The 24,061-nt window shown below is 41.8% G+C and overlaps 1 protein-coding gene across 1 annotated transcript in view; it reads right to left on the minus strand.

Annotated features, from left to right (window-relative positions):
- CHRNA7 (cholinergic receptor nicotinic alpha 7 subunit) overlaps positions 1–24,061 on the minus strand; it is a 100,243-nt gene that overhangs the window by 4,689 nt on the left and 71,493 nt on the right. The window contains 5 exon segments of the mRNA XM_037835321.1: positions 1,234–1,343; positions 3,529–3,615; positions 4,604–4,798; positions 5,373–5,540; positions 9,646–9,725. Of these exon segments, the coding sequence (XP_037691249.1) occupies positions 1,234–1,343; positions 3,529–3,615; positions 4,604–4,798; positions 5,373–5,540; positions 9,646–9,725 (640 nt within the window).

The raw sequence follows: 24,061 nt of genomic DNA on the forward strand, positions 1-24,061 counted from the left end.
TAACTATAAATGATCTCACAATGAATATTTTTAGAAGGCCCTGAAACTTCCTGAAGTTGGGAGTGAACTAAATGTATCTTACAGCTGGAGATTCCTAGTCTCTCTTTGGAACTTAAATGCAAGTTTATGGACCACCAAAGACAGGCTCATTTGGGGATGATAAGACTTTCTTTATCTCCCAACCATCCCTAGGCCACCCACTCTGGGCCGGGAGACTGGGAAGGTTTGCAGGGCACAAGTAAGGGAAAGATGTCAGGCAGCCCTTCCCTGACATGGATTTTGCCTGGTGAAGTGAGGAAAGCTCAGGCTTCAGCTTAGCCCAAATCAAGGTTTCCTGACTTCCAGGTGAGGCCTATCCTGGTGAGAGGGGAGCTTGGACACTGGATTTGAAGTTGCTTATCCTATGGATGTGTCAGCATCACCAGACATCACCAAAGCAGAGTGCACGGCTGATGCTGGGAAGCTTTGACGTGGCCTTGGCCAAGAAGACAAGTGAAACCACATGGAAAGAACTGGCAGGGCCTGTCCCCATAAGAAGATTGAACTTTTAAAAACTTCCCCATTAGGTATTCATTCATTCATTCATTCATTCAATTCACCGATGGCCTTTTATCCCATGTCCCTCCCACACTGGTGACTATTAACATTTATTTTATAAGGCCAAATAAAACACATTCCTATATATAATGTTTGTACATATTGTGATACAGCTCATTCTGTTTCTTACTCTCTTCACTCCTTATTGTGCTTTGAAGATCCAACCACATTGCTATGTGCATATCTGATTTGTTGCTTCCAACCATTCCATGGTGTACATTCCCAAAAATAGTTTGAAAAACACTTTGCTAGGAAAATATACAGAGCAGCTTGTTGCTAAGCTCTGCTCTGGAATATTAGATTAAAAAAAGTGCCATGATATACCAAGAAGAATGTCTATCATGTGTGCAAAGATACTTAGACAAGTGACCTCAGATTTTTTTTAAAATACAGCTATTTGTTTAGGAAGTACAGGTCCTTGTGTGATTTAAAAAATAGATAATTTAACCATTTTCTTTAATAATACAACATTCTATTTCCTACTTTCAAAATCCTCGAAACAAGCCAATCCCCGTTACCATAATAACAGTCATCTGACCGCAGTCGGCACTCGGCCAGCGTGGGCTGGACGTGCTCACAGCCTGCAGGCATCCCCAAGTGGGGCTCTGACTGCCGAGTGGCGGGGCCGGGACGTACCCACTTGGGCATCTTGCCGCCGTCAGGGTCGTGGTGGTGGTACTGCAGCACAATCACCGTCACGACGACGGAGAGGCCCACGATGATCATGGTGCTGGCGAAGTACTGGGCTGTGGAGAGAGGGCGCACAGGTGAGGCCCTCGGGGAGCCCCTGCAGCAACGAACCCCCAGGACAGGGATCTGCACTGTGTTTGCTGACCACCGGGGGCAGTGATGCCCAAAGGCAGGGCAAGTCCACCTCCATGAGTGGCCTTGATAACTAATTCTACTTCCCTCTGTCAGCCAGGGGTAACAGTGCCTGGCAGGACGGGGATAAAATCATTCCCATGAGAAAACACAGGGGATGTTTTCTGAACCAAAAACACTTGGATGGTGGTGGTGAGGTCACCATCATGATGACAGGAGGCTATGGAAGGGCTCCCTGGGGTGCAGCAGGGCACACCCGCACATCACCAGCCTTGGATGCTTAGGGTATCTGTCTCGGAAATTGAGATCTGGCACCATCCATTTGAGAGACACTGGGGGAGACCAGTTGTCCGACCAGAGGAAGAAGTCGGCGTCAGTGACTTTTCAGACTGACATCAGATTCAGCTCCAGTGGACAAGGGCGTGTCTCTCCACAAGACCTACCCTTGTGGAAGAACCCCATCCCGGTTGAGAAGCAGCACACCGCATGCGAAAGAGATTCAGCCCTGGTCCACTGCTGGCCATGTCCGAGCTTGGGCAAGTCAGTCAGCCTCTCCCAGCCTCAGATTCTTCACCAGTTAAACAGGATATAAACCCATTTCTTGCTGGTGTGTTGCAAGAATTAGAGATTATATGGACCAGGATTCTAGTAGAGCCTGGCACAGAGGAGACATTCTATAACTGGCAACGATGATAATTAAACCTCTGGCGTAGCTGTCCACTTCAGGAGGCTAAAGTCTAAGCAGAAGCATCTTGGTACAGAAGGCTAAGTCTAAGGCCCGTACACCTGGCTTAGAACACAACTGCTCTCCAGCCAGGAAGGAGCTCAATGCCTTCCTGCAGAGACCAAGTGGAACCTGTGAGGGATTCTGCCAGTATCAGGTTCCTACCAGAAGGGGAAGGAGAGTCAGTCGGCAATGACTCATGGGGGGCCCCAAGGTCAAGGGATCCCACAGTTAAAATTCCATCCACAGAAGACAGGTGGCCAGTGCACCCAAGGTCAACAGCATGACATCCTTCTAGGTGTGAGCTGTGCAACAACCAAGTCTGTCCCAGGGGGTGCATGTGTGCCAGCTGGACCATTAAGGGTGGCTTCTATTGCAGGCTTCTATTGAAAGCAACATGTTAAACAGTAGAATGAATGGGGTCTGATCTGACAAGTAGAAAAATTGTATCTTGCTCTCAGGATGGAACCAAGAGAAATACGACACTCCCCAAGTTACTGCTTTTACATAATAGTAGCTCCTCTGCTCAAAATATTACACATACATGGAGTTCCACAAAGCAAGGCAACAGGCTTCGTGGTTCTTTAAGCTGGGCAGTATCTGTGTTCGACTCTCCCCCTCTCTATCCAGAGGATGGGCATTCAGGAGACTCAGGCCGACCAGACATGTGCATCGATCAATTCTCATTTGTGTCCTCCACCACCAAGTGGGAGTGGCGACCCTCACGTTAAACCTAATCCTCACCGCAGAACGTGGGCTTCCCATCCTCATGACTGAGCCTGGCTGGTTTGGAGGTCTTGGTTCCCTGACGAGACACAGAACCCACACTGTGGGCACGAGTGTACTGAACCCTAAACCACTAGCCTGCTGAGCATCTCTTTGAAGGCTTCTATTTATTCCAATCCTGGAAGGTACTTAGTAACAATTGGTGCTGGTTCCTGTTTCTGTCTCCCCTCCCTGGGCAGATGCCATGACTTGTATCTTTCCTGGCCAAAATGAATTTGACCCATGTCACATTTCCTCAAACACTTTTGTTTTACGAGGAGACATCTAGTTAACAAGGGCTGTGTGGAAAAAAACAATGTCTCAGGCTGAAATAACAAATTTCTAATGGTAAAATCTCTGGTGCCAGAGCAAGCCTGGCAGGGGGCGGGGGAGATGGATGGTGGACAGGGGACATTCCTACACCTCAGAACCAAACCACAAAGCTGGACTCCTTCTCTGACACGGGCAGAGGTCACACTTCTGGTCGCAGCAAGTTGTCTCCTCAAAGAAGGAAATGGGCAATGCCTTTCTCAATGGCTGTGGAGGACACGTTCCTGCTCCTTGCATTTGCTGGGGAATAACCTCATGCCTGTAACAGGAAATCCTGGCTCTCGCCTTACCTATCAGCGGCACTGAATCTGATGTTGCCGGCATGATCTCGGCCACAAGGAGCATGAAGACAGTAAGAGACAGTAAAACCGTTATACCTAAAACATAAACACACCGCAGATCATTAGACAAAACAGATGCTACAGCCTCTGTTACAACCTGAGATTCAAAGAGCAAGGGAGCAGATTGGAGCATATGGGGAGTCTGTGAAATCCTGAAACTATATGCACAGTTTTCTGCTCACAGAGGCATGTTTTTACCTGGGGACAGTTCGTGTCATTTACCAGAACCCTAAGTTTAGTCCCTGGTGGAGACAAACTTAGGAACCAGATCTTTATAAGACTCAACACAAAACGAATCATTTAACTTAGCACAATTATCTCCCACTTTCTGTGTTACATTATTATTAAGAGGCAGCTTTGTGTGGCAGAAAAAAGAAAATATTTAGCCAGACAACCTGATGTCAGGTCTGCACTTTGCTGCTTACTAGCTGCCCTGTGACGTGGTTGAGTCATTTAGCATTTCTGAGTATCAGCCGCAGAAGGTAAGGGTTGGAGGATGAATTCTACCATATACTAAATATGATCTTTAGTAACTCTTTGAGATACTGATATTGAGAATCTCATCCACCATTCTCAGTCTCAGTTTTCTCACCCTTATGTTGCAGTTATGGTAAGGAATTACACCGGGTGAGGCCCAATACAAATGCACACTGATACTAAACCAAGCTGCTGGTGAGTCACCACCGAGGAACAGGGTGGGGTGGCAGGAGGGGAGAAAGGATGGGTCTCTCAGGGCAGGATAGAGCTAGTTCCACTCTGGTTTGTCCCCATCCTCCACGGCAAAGCGTCAGACACTTTCTCTGGGGAGAACGTGGCTTCCCAGCCGGGACCTTAAAGCAGGAGTTTCTGTCTTAGGGAGACAGACGCCAAGCCACACAAGCCTCATGCTAGGAGAAGGTCAGTGCGGGATGAGCCAAGAGGCCCTGGGCCCACTGTCCCCTGCTCTGCTCATGCCGAGCCCCTCTGGAGTGGACCCCATGGACGCCCCTCAGGGAAGGACTCTCCTATCCCTGGTGGCACTTACCCAGGGAGATCTTCTCCCCGGAGTCTGCGGGAAGCAGGAACACCAGGAGGGCCAGCGCCGAGATGAGCACGCAGGGGATGAGCAGGTTGAGGCCGTAGTAGAGGGTCCGGCGGCGCATGGTCACCGTGAAGGTGACGTCCGGGTACGGCTCCTTGCAGCAGTCGTAGAACCTCTCACTCCTCTTGCCAGGGATTCCTGGGTGCAGACGAGCACACACAAATCCAGGCTTTAATGAAATTACCCCCTGTGTGTTAAAAAACTGGGTGGTTTGTATTTCCATAAGCCCTTGCTGTTTTATTATAGAGTTAAGAATATTTTAGCAATTCTTGAGCAAACTGGTAAATACTTTTAGACAGATTGGAAAAACGTTTTTATGAATACATTATCAATATCACAGCATTATAAATATAATTATTGTTTTTCCATTTAAAAAAATAATCAGACAGAGGGTCCATCAACTGAAATTTGCTCTCCAACCTGATTTTAGGAATGGAGCAGATTTGAATAATATGGGGATGCCTCCACTAGCACTGCCTTGTTTAAATCTGGTTCTTACCATAACTGTAGATTCCTCACAGAAAGCAGTGTGCTCCCTGACTGTTTTTTGTTTCCTGTCTTAGAGCTGTCAATGAATTATGGAGAATACTCCAAGGTTCAATAAACGATCTCAATGAAATGGAGAATTGAAAAATCACAACCTTTTTAAGATAGCATGGGAATAAGAAAGCATTCCTTCAGCCTCCTAGCTGTGTGTCTTATCCGGTCTTACCCACAAGATCCCATTCTCCGTTTGGGATGTAGCCACTGATATCTGCCTCCTGCATCTGCAAATCCAAGGACCACCCTCCGTAAGTCCAGGAGCCAAACTTCAGTTTGCATTGCTGCACATCGAAGGGGAACCAGCGCACATCAATGTAGCAAGAGCTCTTGAATATGCCTGAGTGAGTGATGGAGACAGTCAGAAAACTGAACTGAAGCTGCCCAAGCCAGGTTTGCACACACAGCAGTCTCTGCTCTGCAACCTTATACCCTCTTCATTGCATGCATTTCCTACTCCACCGTTTGCTAGCCTGGTAAAGGGCTGGAGAGTTAAGGGTTACATGAAGTGTGACGCTCTGCATTTCTTTTCAATCAGTGCTTTGTGCACGACTTTCTGAACATTTAGTGCCCCCTTCCAGATAAAGTGAAGTGGACGTGGCTTGAAGGCAGGTTCAGGGAACCAGGACCTCTGGGCTGGGTGCAACCCAGAGGCTTTCTGCCCCACCTCTCCCCTCCAAACTGCAGCCAAACTTGTCCAGAACAAGCAGGATTTTTTTTTAAAACATATCTAGAAAAGCAGCTTGGCTAAAGCTTCACAGTCTTTTAAAATTCAAACACAACCCTGACGCGCTCTGTTGAAGAAGACAGTTCTGTCAGCTTTCCATGCAAACGTTGGCCACTCTGTAAACTTCCATTTACCAAGTGTATCTTGAGTCTCCAAATAATAAGAGAATAGTTGAGAATGGAAACAGTCTCAGAGAGGTCAATAATAATGAGGATGGGGTTAAAAATAGAAACCAAAATATGTGTGTGTGTATTTGGTAGGGAGTGGTGTGGCATTTTCCTTAGGTTAAGAAATGATAAGATACTCAGTTATCCAGAAATATATGTGGAAGCTAATTTTAGCCTAAATCCTAGCTCAAGAACAAAACAAGAACTATGGAATTAAGGTGAAGAGATATTGCTTGGACATAAGGAAGAGTTTTCACTGAAAAGACTGGTTCCAGGTAAGGACAAGTTAGAAGTGAATTTCCCACCTGCTCACCAAGAAGAGAATGGATACGTTCACATTGGTTATTTATGCCAACGTGTTCCTCTCTGCCCACAGACAGACTGAACACACTGGAATTATGAATAGTATAAATGATCCAGGCTAGTGTGGACAGGGGGTATGTACTCTGTAAATTTCTGTTACCAAATTAAAGATAGAATGAATGTGGGAAGCAGCAGGGGAAGGAGCTCAGCGGTCTTGCAAACCTGGATACCCGCCCCCACAAGCTAACAATGGATAGTACACTTCTTGTGCCCTCCAGACCCTGTATGTATGATTTGAGAGCCTTGCACCAAATGTGCAGAGGAATCTGAAGTCATTACAGACACCCCTTCCCATGAATGGGCTGGATCACCCAAAACCCACCCTGTTGGGAAGTGAGAACCACGTAACTCTATAGCTGTAGGATTCCATTTCTAGGAAAAGATCCAGAGGAGACTCTAGGGATGGAAAGCAGAACAGTGGCTGCCTGGGGCTGCAGTATGAGTAAGGACTGACTGTAAATGAGCAAAAAGAATATTTTGGGGGTGAACATAAAACTGTTTTATGGTGATGGTTTGCATGGAACTAAATATATGTCATGGGTAAATTGTATGGTATGTCAATCATACCTCAATGAGGCTGTTAAAAAATAAACTTATGAAATGAAAAAACAAGTCATTTTATTATCAGGGTCTCTATTTGAAAACTTATACCCAAAACACTCTTTCTTTAAACTTTCAATGGTAGTAACACATATACAATTCAAAAATATCCCATTTTAAAGACTTTCAAGTGTACGAGTCAGTGATATAATTACATTCATAATATTGTGCTACCATCACCCAAACATTTTCATCACCTCAAACAGAAACTGTGCACCCATTAAGCAATGACTCCCCATTCCCTCACCCCCAGCCCCTGGTAACCTGTAATCTACTTTCTGTTTTATGAATTTGTTTCTAGGTATTTTCACATAAGCGAGATCATAAAACATTTGTCTTTTTGTGTCTGGCTTATTTCACTCAACATGATGTCTTCAAGATTAATCCGTGTTGTAGCATGGATCAGAACACCATTCCTTTTCAAGGCTGAGTACTATTCCATTGCATACACATACCAGATTTTGTTTATCCATTCAACCCTTTACCCATGTGCAGCTAAGCAGAATAGGGCAGCATCCCAGAGCCAGCTCTACACTGCCCCAAGGCAGACACCGCCGTATTTTCCCTGCCAACATAAAAGGAGACGGCCATAGTCACAGCACAGGGTATCCAGTCCTGACCTTGCAGAGGTTCCAGAGAAGGGCTCCAGGGGCTTTGGGGCCGAGAACATGGATTGGAGCACCACAGGGGTCGCTGAACACAGGCAGCTTGAGAATCAGGAACAGAGCTCTTGGACTCTCCAGAGAGCCTCAGCCCTCAAAACAACCTGCAGCACCTTACTCCTTTACATTGATGACTGTTGGATGTCATTTCCCAAAATAGCCCTCCTACTAGAAGCTGCAGCTTATAGGTCTGGGTGAAAAAGAACATGCATGTGATAGAACTCTCACCCTAATGCTCCAGTTTGCAAAGTTGCAGATGTTAGGAGGAAATGCATGCCTGAAGAAGTGCCCAAAAGGAGACACTCTGATGTAGAAAACCTGGGAGGCCAGGGTTCTTCACTCTATTAAAACATTATTGGTTCGTATCTACCTTTGACTGATTTGATATCTCATTCATTCATTTACTGGGAGGGGTTCCTGAGCAGCCACCCTGGGCCAGGCACAGGGTTGTGAAGTAGTGGCGCCTAAGGCAAATAAACAGATTCTGTCCGGGGATGCATATCATTTGCTAAGGCAGGGAGATCATGCAAACAAAAGCTCAGAAGGCAAAGCCAGCTTTGCAGTGTGTTGTGAGATGAATACGAAGGCAGCAGCCTGGAGACAGGGCTGGACAGCCAGGGAGGGTTTATACATCAGATATGGGTGTGTGTGTGTGTGTGTGTGTGTGTGTGTAGGGGGTGGCGTGTGTGTGTGTGTGTGTGTGTGTGTGTGTGTAGGGGGTGGCGCGCGCGCGCGCGTGTGTGTGTGTGTGTGTGTGTGTAGGGGGTGGCGCGTGTGTGTGTGTGTGTGTGTGTGTGTGTGTGTGTGTGTAGGGGGTGGCTGTAGATTGCCCAGGAGCAGGAAAGTAAACAAACCAAAGAGTTCACCAGGCCTCCTTCTGAAAACAGGTGAGGCACAGTGGGGGAGATCATCCTGGAAAAGAATATCTAAAAAATCATCCAAAAGATGAAAAAAAACAATCTGTTAATATTCACATGGAAACACACCCCAAATGTGCCTTGAGGCCATAAACCCCAAGTCCCATGCTGTAGAGGAGCCCAGGGCTCCAGAACTGTGGATCTGACTGCCATGGTCAGCTGGTGAAAAAAGAATCCATCCTGGGGAACGGGTTAACAGTGGAATGGATTGAGAAAGGGAAGAGAGAAATTTCAGGGATAAGTCACTTGGATTGTGCCAGTTGGGATGTATTATGTCCCCAAAAATGCCATGTTCTTTGATGCAATCTTGTGGAGGCAGAGGTAGTAGTGTTGATGAGGTTGGAACCGATCGGTTCAGTGTTTCCATGGGGATAAGACTATCAGCTGTGGGAGAAACCTTTCACTGGATTCTCTGTGGAGGTGCTGCCCCACCCATTCAGGGGGGGTCTTTATTGGATCACTGGAGTACTTTAAAAAGAGCCACACAGGTCCAGATGCAGAGAAGCTGCAGCGTACAGAGACATTTTGGAGAACACAACCTAGGAGCAAGCAGATGCCTAGAGAGGAACATCCTGGGAGACAGACATTGTGAAACCAGAACTTGGAGCAGACACTGGCCATGTGCCTTCCCAGCTGTCAGAGGTTTTCTGGACACCACTGGCCATCCTCCAGTGAAGGTACCCGATTGTTGATGCGTTACCTTAGATACTTTATGGCCTTAAGACTGTGACTGTGTAACCAAATAAACCCCCTTTATAAAAGCCGATCCATCTCTGGTGTTTTGCAAAATGGCAGCTTTAGCAAACCAGAACAAGGAGGAAGATGGTATTTTCAAATTCAGGAAAGATGTGGAAGCTCAGGGGAGAGGAAAGCAGCACTGAAGAAATGAGTGCAAACAGAGGGAAACAGCTTGGCGCTACGTCACTGTTCATTTGAGCACTGTGGGACTGACACCCTGAACTCGCTTACATTTTCTAAATTTAGAAGGACAAGAAGAAATGGCTCTTACCTGGAGGGAGGTACTGACAATGCCCGGTAGAATTCACTAGAACGTTGGTGTGAAACGTGGCATCAAATCGCTCATCTGCACTAGAAACAGTAAAAGGATTTCATGAGCTACCGGTACCAGGCAGTGGATTTCCCGGAGCCCTTCAAGTCCATCATTTCTGTGGGATCAGCTCAGGTTCCAGCAGGGCCCCACTTTGTACCTTTGAAGCTCGTCTGGGAGATTTTCTCAAAGCACAGCTTGGAAGGGGCCGATTTCTAACCTCCACCACCCCTCACCCCCCTCACCCCCAAATTCGTAAGAACCATGCCTTCTTTCATATGTACTTAAATAAAAGCTCTTAACAAAAATGAGCAAATCAAAAAAGTATTTAGGAAGACATCAGCAGATGAGGAGTTTTAATAGATTTGTAGGAGATAAAGAGTGGAAAGAAAAACAAGCCTGTCAGCCCCATGAGGCAGGGAATTCAGCCGCATGTTTCACAGCTCTGGTTCTATCTTCTCAAATGGGGCCTAACGCCTGGCAACTAGGGATTCCTAGGGGCAGGGTCACCCAGGGGTCCGCTCACCCTAAACTAGAGTCCCTGTCACTCCCACAGATTTCCTCTAAATGGGAACTCTGAATCACAAGATATTTGAGTACAGCTTGTAGCATAGGAGACCCAATCAAGGAGACACACACACACACGTGGATCCAAAAATAAACAGGCAATGCAAGGAATAAAAATTTACCTCTAAAAACAGTGCTGTCTAATATCCTCAGAAAAATACAAGAGGATGATGCAATTAGGAAAGAGGAATATGTAAATTAAAATGATTTATGAAATAGATGTGTGAACATTGGTAGGAGGCTTGGCTCTTAGGAATCAATGATATGTCCCAGGACACGGAGATGAAATGTAGGACAGAAATGGTGAACACCACAGAAAACCAAGCCAGGAAAAATCACTTAAGTAATGGAAGCTCTTTCAAGAGATAATAAGGAAAGTGGGAGGGAGAAAATCACCAGAGAAATAACAGAAATTCCCTTGAGCTGGAAGAAATCACAAAAGAGTAAAGGCAAAGAAAGGCATTTTCAAGCATGTAAGGCCTCAGAGAGTTTGTTTCCCATGTTCGGTTACTTTCTTGGGCATGAACTTGAATATGTGATCAAAAAAACTGAGAGTAAAACTGATAAAGAATAAACAAATTACTGGACTAAATGTGGACATCAGTAAAAGGAATTCTCATCTTGAACTGGCCAGGAGACCTAGAAAAAAGTAGTTCCAAACTAGAACAAGAAACGTAAAAAAAAAAAAAAAATCTTGTAATGTAAAGAAAGGCAACCAGAATCTCTAGGAAGAAACTGTCCAAGAAAGTCATGACTTGCATAGGAAACAAACAAAAATGTGGTGAAGCTAGGAGGCAGGGAGGGACACTGAGCTGTCATAAAAGGGTAGCATTTTGAGATGAAAAGGGACACAGGCACTCCGTCACTTCCAAACACACAGAGGGAAAGAGAGAGAGGGATGTAGGAATAAGATGTAAATATTCTTTGCTCAACTGTAGTCTATATCTGTTTCTCTTACTGAATCACTTTATAAACAGTGACTCTAATAAACAAAATAGGTAAAAAAGAGACCTTCCCTTGTCTCCACAAACTCACTCAGATATTACTCTGCCTTTCAAACTAGGCTCTGTGGAACTCTGAGACAGCCTGTGGAGGAGACGCAGGGTTTCTGCAAAGGTTTAATCCCAATATTTCTTTTTCCTTGTATTTTAAAATGGTAATAAAAGCCAAAATACACTCAAATGTCTGTTTACAAAATTTTAACTCTTAAAAAACCACCAATGTAGAAATTTATGGTGCCTAGATGAACTCCTTTTCGGGTGCAAATTAAACTAAACGTTATCGTGCCATGAATGTGCATGACTTTGAACCTCTGGTAAATGAATCACCAGTTAGGATTACAGCAGATTTGCACTGCTATTTTAAAAACTCAGATTTGGGCCTATGATTACACTACAGTCAACCTACACTAGGCTGCAGTGTCATCAGTAGCAGCCACAGCTGTGGGCATGCTTTTATGCATATATATGATACATCGTTTTGCTTAAGTTTGGGTTTCTTCTTCTCTGACTTTTACATTTATACTAGAGATTGTGAACATCAGTTAGATCAGTGATTCAACTCTGAAAATAAAAAAAATTCCTGGAGCTCTTCTTTGAAGCATTTGGATCAATTTATCTGAAGAGACTCTTGAGGCCACAAGCAAATGGGTCAAAACAAAATAAAAAACTGTTACCATTAGCAACCGCCTACCTGGGTGATATTTTTCAACCAAAACCAAATGTTGAAATAAATGGCACTGTAACACAACTACTATCAAAATTAAAAATCTGTGTGTTCATTTTGGCAGGTTTATTTCTCTGACAGTCAAATCGATTTTACAAGTTAATTATATTTACATAAACTCTTGTAATAAATTTCTGCTAAGAAAATAGCTCTTTATCTGCTTTATTGGGTCAGAGAAAAGATTGGTTGAAAAAAGATAACTGCTAAAAACCAAGTTTGAAGACAGATTTCTGAAGCAGGATCCCCACCCCCACTCCCTGCCCCAAACCGTGAGTGGCTAAAAACATTCTGGGAACCTTAGTGGCAAAGTATTAGCACAACGTATACAGTAAGTGCCCAATGCCTGCCACCCAGCAACGACCTCAGCACCCCAAATAGATAGCTATTAAAACTGGGATGGGCCCATGGAGGTTCATTTCACTCTTCTGTCTGCTTTTGTGTGCATTTGGATCTTCTGAATTAGGCAGCTTCATAAAAGGTCAGCTACATATTTTTCCTTGACTACCAGAAAGTAAAGCATATCCTCAGAGATCCTAATAACTCCAGTGCATGGTCCCTTGGCTCCCTTTGAGAACTGCCTTTCTCTCACTGCTTCCGAATCTCTCCAGTCAGGGATTCCTGCTGGTCTCCAGGACATCAGAGCTGGTTCTTGGTGCGGGGGGAGCTGTGAGCCCAGCCTCACCACCAGCAGTGAGAAGGGTCAAGACCTTTACACTGAAGACCATGGAGAGGACAATTATTTAACCCCCAAGTTCAGGACGCAGGCCACAGGTCCTTAACTGGGCATTCGAAGAGGGGCCTACCGGCAGGCTCTAAGAATGGGCAAAACTCCTGCAGGTGGGCGTGAAGGGTGGGTGCATTTGTGGCGGAGGGCGTGGTCCATACACAAACCTGGAGATATACAGGAGTGAGGGAAGCTTCAGGAAGGTCTGATCTGTCTGCCCATGAAATGAGTGACATGTTGTCCAGGCAGTAAGTCTAGAAAGTGAGGCTCGGGCACAGACCGAGGGTGGTGTGGGCCCAGATACCCAATGTTTATTGGATTACACATTGTGCTTTCAGACATCAGTGGTGACACGGGGAGGGAGAGCCCACAGGGCACAAGTGTACCCTTCTATTGTAGGTGTAGACCTCTCCTCCCCACCCCCACACAATGCCTGGTCCCATCCTTGGGGAGGGCTCCTGGGACAGGAGCCCGGGGTTCCCAACCTCTGCTGGCTCTGTAGAGCTGAGCCCTAAAGCTGAGTACAGGGGTGGGAGTGAACACTAAGCCGGGAAAGGGGAGAATGATTGTCCACCCACAAAGATGGAGAGTCGTCTGACCCAAAGGCCCAGCTGTCAGCACCTTGGGTGGCCCAGGCTTCAGCAGGTCACCAGAATGAGAAGCTGTCCAACTAAGGAGGAGGAATTACTAAAAAAAATAGTAAAAATTAAAAATAATTCAGTGCTGCTGCAAAGAGGACACCGTGTGTGCCCATGATAACTCTAATTAATAAGGTTTCATGTGAAACCTGTCCAATTCCCAGCTGAGCTCAAATCATCCCTGAGAGATGAGAAGAGGAACAGGGAATAGATGAAAATGACATCAAGCTCAAACAAAAAGTAAAGGATGAAGACAGCAGATCTAAGGTGCCATTTAATTTAAAACTCTTAAGAAAGACAAGAACTGCCCATTTCATCACAACATAACATTAAGACAACGCTGATGTAAGTAAGGTCTGCCCAGATCTGAGAGGGAACAAAAGTCTGCACAGAATAGAGGGATTTTGCTGAATCAAAGAGAAAGAAGCCCAGCATGGATATTTTGATTTAGTTCTGTATTTCATTCAAAATAAAACATGGCCCGTCACAATCCATGACCAAAAAATCTTGAGCAAAACCAAATTTTCATGATCACTTGTATCTTCTTAGAGATCCCAAAGCAGATGTCTAGTAAATCAGCAGGTGACTTCTAGAAGAATCCATTAAAAAATCCTTTCTTTATCTACCAGTTTACCAGTGGCAATGTTATCACAACATGTATTGAGTTTCCGGGCTTGCTCCTTGAACTGTATGTCTCTCCCTTACCCAGGACAGTATCATCTTACTCATCACACCATTATTTTTTCATTTTTCTCTAAAATCGTCTGAGCTGTTCTTGACCATTTGTTCATCATTTTAGGATCCACTTGTTCAGTCCCAGGAAGACCCTATCGAGACTTTGGTTGAAATCTCATCAAATTAAATTTACAGAAGTTTGGTAAAATTTGATGTCTTTATGATGCTGAGTTTTCCCATGCATAAACATGATCTAATTCACACGTTTTATATATAGTATATGTATAATACATATATTTAATTTACTTATTGGTATTTTTTAATATTTTTGGATATTAGAAAGAAAATTTGCTAAATTATATTTTCTAATGGTCTGTTGCGAGAATATAGAAACACAATGGATATTTTAATAATGATCTTGTGCCCAACAGAGTTTGTCTACGTAGTTTCTATGGTTTACTATGTTTAAAAAAATTCCATAGTCTATAAATGATGACAGTTTAGTTTATTACTTCCTCATCTTTAAATATTTTATTCATTTATTTATCTTACTTTTTAAACTGGTACCATCATTAAAATATTTTTGAAAAGTGATGACAACATATATCCTTTTTTTGTTGTTCCTACATATTAGGAAACTTCCAATCTGTCATCATTAAGTGAGATTTTGTGAAGACCCTATGTCAGGCTAAGAGAGCTTTCTTCTATTTCTAGTTTGTGAAGAATTTCTAATCACAAATGGGCATCAAATGCCATAAATTGGTTTATCTCCAAATTCTAAGATAGACATGTTTTTCTCCTTTACTCTGTTAATAAGATCAATTATATTAATGGAGTTTTCTAGAGTTAAACAAAACTTGCACTCCTAATAAAAACCTAAATTTTTTAGAATTTGTTTTTAAATTATTGCTAAATTTGATTTGCTAGTATTTTAGTTAAGATTTGTACATGCATGTTCGTAAGTGTGGTTGTATGCTGGGTGAACTTGCCTGTAAACCCACCTTTTAGAATTTCATTTTTAAAACTTATAAATTTAGTTTGTTTAAATTTGTCTATTTTGTCTACAGCCACCTTATATGTTTCTAGAAAACGTTCAATTCTATCTAAATTTCCACATTTATTGGCATAAAGTGGTCCATAATTTTCTCACTATTTAAAAATCTGTCTGTAGTTATAAATCCCTCTTTTATCTAATAAATGTTTGTTTGAGCTTTATCTTCTTGATAATTACTCCCTGAGGTGTGTTCATTTTATTAGTTCTTTTTAAACCTACTTCTCCTTTATTGATCGTCTCTATTTTATTTTTCTTATTGAATACACTTCTACTCTTATCTTTATTTTTCCTTCCTTTTATTTCCTTTGGATTTAATGCTGTATATTTTCTAACTTCTTGAGATTGGTAATTAACTCACAATCTTAAATCTTTTCTAATATAACCATTTAAGGCACTCTCTCTCTCAGCTAAATAAACACACATAAGTTGGTTTTTTATTCCAAATTTGGATATTCAGTTCTCCAGATATTTACTTTTTAGTGGAACAAGGGTATAACTATGTCTATACCTGTATCTTTATATCTGTGTGTATAAATTGGATATTTTATTTTTATTCTGGCTTCTATTGTTGCCTTTAAATGGTCTGTAGTCTAATTGTCATCCTTTTTTAGTCATCTATCTCTTTCAATGGTTTCTAGGATCTCCTTGGGCTTTGGATATTTTGGAGCTTTTAGCACAGTATGTCTAGGGTTTCATTTCTTGTTGTATCTCACTCCTAAAATTTGTCGCATCACCTGATGCTCTCCATCAATTTTATTAAATTCTCAGCCATTCGTTTGGAACACAGCTTTCGCAGGGGAAAAAAATGTGTTTCAATGGAAAGCCCTGTATTCTCTATACAGACTCTTGAGAGTTACCCTCTTCTAGCCCTGTTTATTGTCTTCAAGCTATTTTGCAATTCTTAAGTAACTGACAGATGTGTAAATTCTGTGCTGTGTGGTAGTGATTTAATTTTCTTCCGGCCCCCTGTGGATAAACAAGTTTTGTCTCCATTTACAAGACAGCTCATCATTTTTTTACCCCATCACAATTTTGTACGGTTTCGTCTTTTCCCTTGCACCAGTAATAACATGTCTGATTCCCTCATATCATATGTGTAAAACAGATTCTCTGCCACATGTTCATTTTTGTATCTGTATGCAAATCGCAATTTTACCTTTTTCTCAAATTGATCTTTTAATTTCTTGCACTTCTCCTGCATTTTCTCTAATTATTTCCTCCTACAATTACTAGCAAACATATGTGACACAACCTGTCCTATGTTTGAGAGGAATCTATCCTCCGTGTAGTGACGAAAGGAGCATGGTCCCACCTGTGTGACTCAGACACTCCCTGCTGCAGCTACCTTGCCTGCAAAATTTGAGTAATAATAGTACAGTACCTAAAAGATTGTTTATACATACATACACACACATATACATACATCCTGACCTTTGGCCTGGGTTAATAAGCAGCTCTCCAGCCCTGGCACATAAACTCCCCCAGAGCCCAAACCCGCATCTGTGCCCACCACCCACCCCGCCCACACCCATCACCCCAAATCCAGAGGTGGTCCCAAATGATAAGCTCACCATCCTCACTGCCCTCGGACGCTCAGTTCCTTTCTACCACTAGACCTCAATAAAGGCATAAACCCACAGGTCCCAATGCCCTCCCTGTGTGCTCCCACCCACTAGTTGAGCCACCCCTTTCGATCACACTTCACATCAAGCCCTCAAGCCACCCCTCTCTCTTTCTGGGACCTGGCAGTAACAGATTATCTTTTCTCATGCATGATGGCCCCAGTTTCCCATTGTGCCATTCCTGACCACCCGGACCCAGATTTAAAATCCAACTTAATTAAGTGCTCTATAGCTCATTTGGAACAGCACCTGTCACACAGAAGCACTATAATTTGTGTTCTATATTATGACTACTGTTGTAGGCCATTTTTGCATATTTTCCATCTATTCAGCTTTCCATGATTCATCCAGGAAATTGACTCCATTCCTTCCCCTGACTCTAACCCTTCCATTGAGTTTTATCATTTCAAAGACAATATATCTCATCTCTGTTAATTTTACTTGGATTTTTCAAAGGTGCTTTTTAAAGGGTGCTTGCTCTTCCCTGATGTTTTCAATTCCGACATTACTTTAATTACATTAGAATTATTTACTAGTTTCTCCACCATAAGTGTTTAGAGGTCCAAATTTGCCCTTCGCTGATGTTTGCTCATGAGTTGGTTTTTAAAATAAGTTTTGTAATTTTAGTTATGAGCTTCTATCTTGCAGCTTTTTTTCAAAACTGAGCTGCCTCATCCCTGATTCATTTCTAATAGTCTTCACCTGTAGCATTGTATGTAAAATCTAATGACAGCCTACCCAGAGCAAGCGCTTAAAAGACACAAATGCATTAACGATGGTGGGTATGTGGAAGGAGAGAAAGGGAAAGAGGGACTCAGGAGAAAGGAGCAGAACCTGGTGGTTTTCCTCTCGCAGCTGCAGAGCCCTCGCGCGGGGACACATTGTGCATGGACATGTGTTAGCACTTCCTGCCAGGCAGCAGAACACTCATCACCCAAAGACCCTGCACATGGCATGTTGAATCTTACTGACTGGACACACTGGAATGCATCTTCCATCTCTGTAAGCCCAGGTGGATGTTGCAGTTTTCAGTGGGAATCTGGTGAGCCAGCTTGGAGGCTCTTCTCTCCAGCATGCCCTCTGCTCGTTTCTGCCCTCCACTTCCAGGGCAGCACAGAACTAAACCCCTTTTTGTGCAACTGTCTATTGAGCTAGAGTCTCCTGGGTAATGCTGGTTGTATAAAATGAAAACCAAGTGGGCATGCCCATTGTAATGAATTCTCAGGGGGGACATTTTCCGTCTCCTAGCACAGACTAAAAGAGTCAATCTTCATATTCAGCTTGCTGTGCTGAAGAGTTTTTTTTTTTTTTTTTCTAGTCCAACTTTTTCACTGAGTGTACCATTTCAAGGGCTCCCACTTTCTCAGCTCCCATGCACCACCTTCTATGGGGTCAAGCAGAGGAAAACAGAGCTTTCCATCGTGCCTTGGAGGGTAAACAGTTTTGTGATCCAGCTCAGTTCATTCAACTCTGCAGGAATGGTTTGAGGTCCAAGGAGAGAGCTGCACACTATCCCCCTGAACCCCACTGGTAGCCTCCTCATTCCTTCCAATTCAGGGTTTTTAGGTAGCCTATACAAATTGATGTGAAGAGGTTCATAAAATAAAAAATTATTTCCATTCCTAAAGTATGTGGTCCATTATGCAACTTTTGGCTCTAAATCTGTGACACAAAGAAAATAGAGAAAGCTAATCACCACTGGCAGTAGGGCTACTACGAAAATGAAGACTGCCCCTAATATATGGACATGCGTGTGCATGAGTAAATGAGCCTTGAAAATAAAAAGGCAAATGTCCTCTGGGACTTATGCACCCCGTCCATGTCCCCATGTGAAGACGCTGACCCATCACTTGGGCAACCTTGAAATCCTCCAACTTAATTGGGGTTCAAAGCCCATGCCCTGAAGCTTGTCAGTAACTACCTAAAAAGTGACCAAACTAATGACACTTTAAAGGCAACTTTTCCCTTTAGTTGAGTATAGTTAAAGAAATTAATCAACATTAATCTGATTACAGTCTAAATAAACTAAGCATATGCTTTGAGAAAAATAACACTTAGTGTGACAGCGTAAATTAAAAAAATGATAGGACAAAAACATTCTTTCTGTCCTCAAGAAGCCAACCTCAAGAATTCCACTAAATTATACTAAATAGATCCACCAAAAACCAAAGCAGAAAGGTTAACAATGAATCATAAGAAATTTAACATGGTTTAGTTTGTGGAACATATCATCCAGGACCAAATTTTTTTTATGAGTAAACCAATTTGGTATAATCCCATGTTTTCCCTGGAAAACTATTTGAGTAAAACAATTACAGTCACAAACATACTGGTACAATTTCTGAGGTAATAAAAATTAGGCTCAGACTTTCGGTCATAGAAAAATAGAAATGACATACTTTTCCTTATTCCTCCTGTTAAATACAATAAAAAACAAGGACAACGGATATAAATAAGCATAAAGAAGACTTTGAAAAGTGGAGAAAGGAAGAAAGACCAGTTAGTGAAATCAAGACCCAAGGAAAAATACTACGGTGAGTTTCCTGGGTTTTCTTTTTCTCTCAAACTGGGTGCTGGAGAAGCTGGCAACCTGTGAATAGTAACAGGTACGGACAAAAAGAAAGCCCAAGAAAAGCCTGATTTCTCTAGTCACAGGGCCAGGAGAGAGGCAGCCTGGCAGACAGAAAACTTTTGGACAACACCCCTACCCAGCTAAACACCAAAGAGGTGTGGAAAAAACAAACCACAGCTCCACCCCCAACCCTACTAGTAAATATTGAATGAGGACCCCAAACTTCCATCCTAGATGGGCTGTAGGGAGACCCCCCCACCACTCCTGGCTGGGATGAGTCACAGAAAGCCATGTGGGGAGCTGGGATTTGATCTTCAACTTGAACATGTCTCTTCAGAACACAATTCAATCGATAACAATAATCTTCCACATTTACAGACTAAAGGATAGAAAGCATATGATTCTATCAATTGATTCAGAAAAAGCCTCTGAAAATATTCAGCACTTACCCATGACGAAAACACTCAGAAAACTGGAATAGTGGGTAACGTTTCAACTTGATAAAGAACATCCACAAAACACCTACAGTTAACATCATATGTAACAGTGAAAGACTAAATGTTTTCCCCCTAAAGCAGGGACAAAGCAAGGATTTCCACTTTTGACTCTCTTATTCAACATTATACTGGAAGTTCTAGTCAGGTAAGAAAAGGAAATAAAAGGAATAGAGATCAGAAATAAATAAACTGCCCTGTCTGCACATGACATGACTGTCAAGACAGAAAATCCCAAGGACTCTACCAAAAAACTCCTATGACTAATAAATAATTCAGGAGTATCACAGGATACAAAATCAGTGTTAAAATCAATTGTATCTATCTATACTAGAAGTGAACATGTGGAAATGGAAATTAAAAATACAATACCTTTTACAATCACCCCAAAATTAATTACTTAAATACAAATCTAGCAAAACATGGACAGGACATGCATGCTGAAAATTATAGACTGCTGATAAAAGAAACCATAGAAGATTTAAATAAGTGGATTGGAAGAATCAAAAAGAAAAGATGTCAGGTCTCCCCAAAATGATGTGTAGGTTTAAGAAAATTCCTATCAAAATTTCAGCAAGGTTTTTTGTAGACATAGACAAGCTCATTCTGAAATGCTGATGTAAAGGAATTAGAGTAGCTGAAATAATTTGAAAAATAAGAATAAAGTCGGAGCCTTATTATATAACTACAGTAGTCAAGCCAGTATGATATTAGGAGAGGGAGGAATGGAATAGATCTATGGAACTGAATAGAGAACCCCAAAGTAGACCCAGATCATTTTAACAGAGGAATTTAGCCTTTCAACAAATGAATCTGGAGCAATTGGACATTTGTAGGCAAAAATATTAACTTCAACCTAAACCTCACAACTTATGTAATCATTAAAAACAATTAACTCAAGATGAATCACAGACTTAAATGTAAAATACAAGTCTATAAAAGTTTTAGAAGAAAAGATAGGAGAAAATATTCTGGACTTAGGTCTATGCAAATAGTTCTTAGACTTGACACCACAAAAGCAAAATTTGATAAACTGTACTTCATCAAATTTTAAAAAAACAAAACAACAAACTTGCTCTGTGAAAGATCCTGATAAAAGAATGAAAAGAGAAGCTACAGAAGGAGAGAAAATGTTTTCAAAACACACGTTCAACAATGTACTAGTGTGTAAAATATACGAAGAACTCTTAAAACTCAACAGCAAAGAAACAAAAAAACCAATCCAATTAGAAAATGGGCAAAACATGAACAGGTATTTCATCAAAGATGATACATCAGTGTCCAATAAGCACAATGAAAAGATATTTAACATCATTAGCCATTTGGGAAATATAAATTAAAACAACAATGAAATATCTGATATCACTTCAGAATGGCCAAAATAAAAAAAATAGTGATAACATCAAATGTTTGTGGGGATGCAGAGAAATTGATCATTTTTAACATTTCTGGTGGGAAGATAAAATGATACAGTCACTCTGGGTAAAAGTATGGTAGTTTCTTATAATACTAAACATATGCTTATTAAACAACCCAGGAATTTTACTCTTGGGTATTTTTTCCAGAGAAATGAAAACTTATGTTCACATTAAAACCTATAAAAGAATTTTCATAGGAGCTTTATTTGTAGTAGCCAAGAAACACCCAAATGTTCTTCAATAGATGAATGGCTAAACAAACTAGTACATCCAAACCTTGAAATACTATTCCGTCCATTTCAAAAGGTTACATACCGTATGATTCCACTTCCATTTTTGAAATGACAAAATTATAGAGACTGAGAACAGATTAGTGGTTGCCAGGGTTTAGGGAGGGCTGAGAGGACATTTACAGCCATAAAGGAGGGGCATAAGGGAGATGTTTGTGGTGATGAAACAGTTCTGTATGTTCCTTGTCGTGGTAGTAATACAAATTTATACATGCAATAAACGTTATCACATAGAATTACACACACACATACACAGAGTTATGCAAATGCACACATGTAAAACTCACACAATTAGAATAAGTTCTATGTATAATACCAATGCCAATTTCCTGGTTTTGACATCGTACTGTAGTTATGCAAGATGTCACTATTGAAGGAAATTGGGAAGGATTTCAGCTCCCTTTGAATTCATAATTGTTTCAAAATAAAAAGTTAAAAAAATGAAAAACTTTACCAAATATCAAGCAATGGCAAATTAGAACATAAATTCTCAGTGGAGTATTATGTCACCATTAAAGTGATGATTAGGAAAAACTCATGGAAACATTTATGGTGACTAAAAAATACAGTCATTATGACCAGAAAGATGTATTAAATGGATGAACTGAAGGGAAATATAGAAAATTAAATTTAGTTATTGAAGGAAGGAGAGAAATGAGCAATATGATTTTGCCATGGTCCTCGACTTGGTCTTTGAACTATGAAGGCTCATTTCTTTGTCTTGCCCTCAGTCTGAAGTCAACTTTTCATAAGTAAATGAGGTAAGGTTGGACAAAGCCAAGACAAAACGTGTGTGACAATGTCCACTGGAAGGTCAGAAGGAACTATAACCTTCAAACCCAGATGCTAACCACCACAGATCCCAAACCTCAGTAATGCATGACATCTTCTTGTGTTTATTATTTGTATCAGTTGGTACAAAACACTTAACTCGTTCATAATAATAGTCTTTACAGGCACCATCCAGAAGTCTACAAAATGGAACACATACCATGTACCGTTAACTAAAACTAATCAAAGAAACCACGTTGCATGAATCACACATCTTGCCTGTTGATAACAAAATGTATAAGGAATCCTGTTATGCGTCACTAAAGTTGCCTAGGATTAATGAATCCCTGGGAAATATTAGAAGTACTAACTAGGTAATACCAGGGAGAAGCATTCAAACAGTTAAAACCAAATTCCCCCTTGTACTTTTGCCAAAAGGCACCGGTGGTGAGAGACCATCATTCAGTTGATGTTTTTCTGGACAGCAGGAGAGAGACAAGAATGTATGGGCTGAAATTTATGACTTCCAGGCACCAAATCCTTCCCAATTTCTACCTGATTAAAGGAACACAAGCTGGTATCCGTGGCCAGCAGGGAAAGTCTTTCAAAGTTTGGCCCGTGGAACATGCAAGGCAGATTCCTGAGCCCTGCTCCAAGTCTGCTGCTGAATCAGACCTTGGAGATGCAGAGAAAGTCACTACTGTTGACAAAGGCCCAGGAGCTTTGTGAGCACCGCAGAGTGAGAAAATCAAGGTGGAAATTCAATGTGGGCAATGGAATCTGAAGAAGCCACATGGGCTGCAAGGCCTCCAAGGATCACCAGTGAAACCTCCCAGCAGCTTCAGGATGAGAGTTTTCTGACCCAGAGCAGAAGGACTGCAGGGTGACCTGCTGAAAAGTCTCCTACGTGGCACCCAGCCAGAGCTGGTTCTGGAGCCCTGACCGGGAAACTCCTTCCAACATACGGGCTGGCCACAGCAGAAGGAACACACGCTGCTTTGGATCCCTTTCACATTCCTTTCAGTGCTTTGGTGAATTTCTGTAGCGCTACCCACCATGATCTAGTAGTGTTGTATCAGGTTCATTCCTAGGCATTGCATGGTTATCATGCCTATTGGAAATGAGAGCCTTTTTTCTACTTGACTCTTATTCACTGATGTGTAACAGCCATTTTTTTAAACTCCATTATCTCGTGTTCCTCACTCAATCAACGCTCTTATTAGTTCAAAGTGTGCCAGTTGATTCTATTTTAGGTAAATAATCAGCAAGACATAATGACAGTGTCATCTCTTCCTCTGTAATATTTCTGTCTCTGGTTTTTAATTTGCTCTCTCCACCAGAGTCAAGGGGCAGGGATTTATCAGTCATCTTTGCTGAATCTTTGACTGATGGGGAATCCTCTAACTTTCCAGTAGTTTTATTTTGCTGTAGCTTTCTTGTGGATAATAACTATTCAATTAGGAAGTTTTCTTCTATTCTTAGTTTATAACATGTTTGGATCAAGAATTGTCACTGAATTTCATAATTTTCCAGTGTCTATTGAGATTTTGTCTGTTTCCTTGTTTAACATGGATATGTAGTGAATTCCATTAATAAAATCTGCCAAGTTAATCCATCCTTTCCCAGCTGGAATAAACCTTATTTGGTATTTCTCCTTTAATGCATCCATTGGATTTTATCTGCTAGTATTTTATTTAGGATATCTGCATCCATTTTTAAATGGAAGATTGTTGATACTGAAATATCCCTGCCATGTTAGAGTGTTATCTTTCCTTTATAAAATTAATTTTTTGTCTTTTATCCATGTTCTAGATAATTCATATAATA

The sequence above is a fragment of the Choloepus didactylus genome, chromosome 4 (genome assembly GCF_015220235.1).
Source record: "Choloepus didactylus isolate mChoDid1 chromosome 4, mChoDid1.pri, whole genome shotgun sequence".
Taxonomy (NCBI): Eukaryota; Metazoa; Chordata; class Mammalia; order Pilosa; family Megalonychidae; genus Choloepus; species Choloepus didactylus.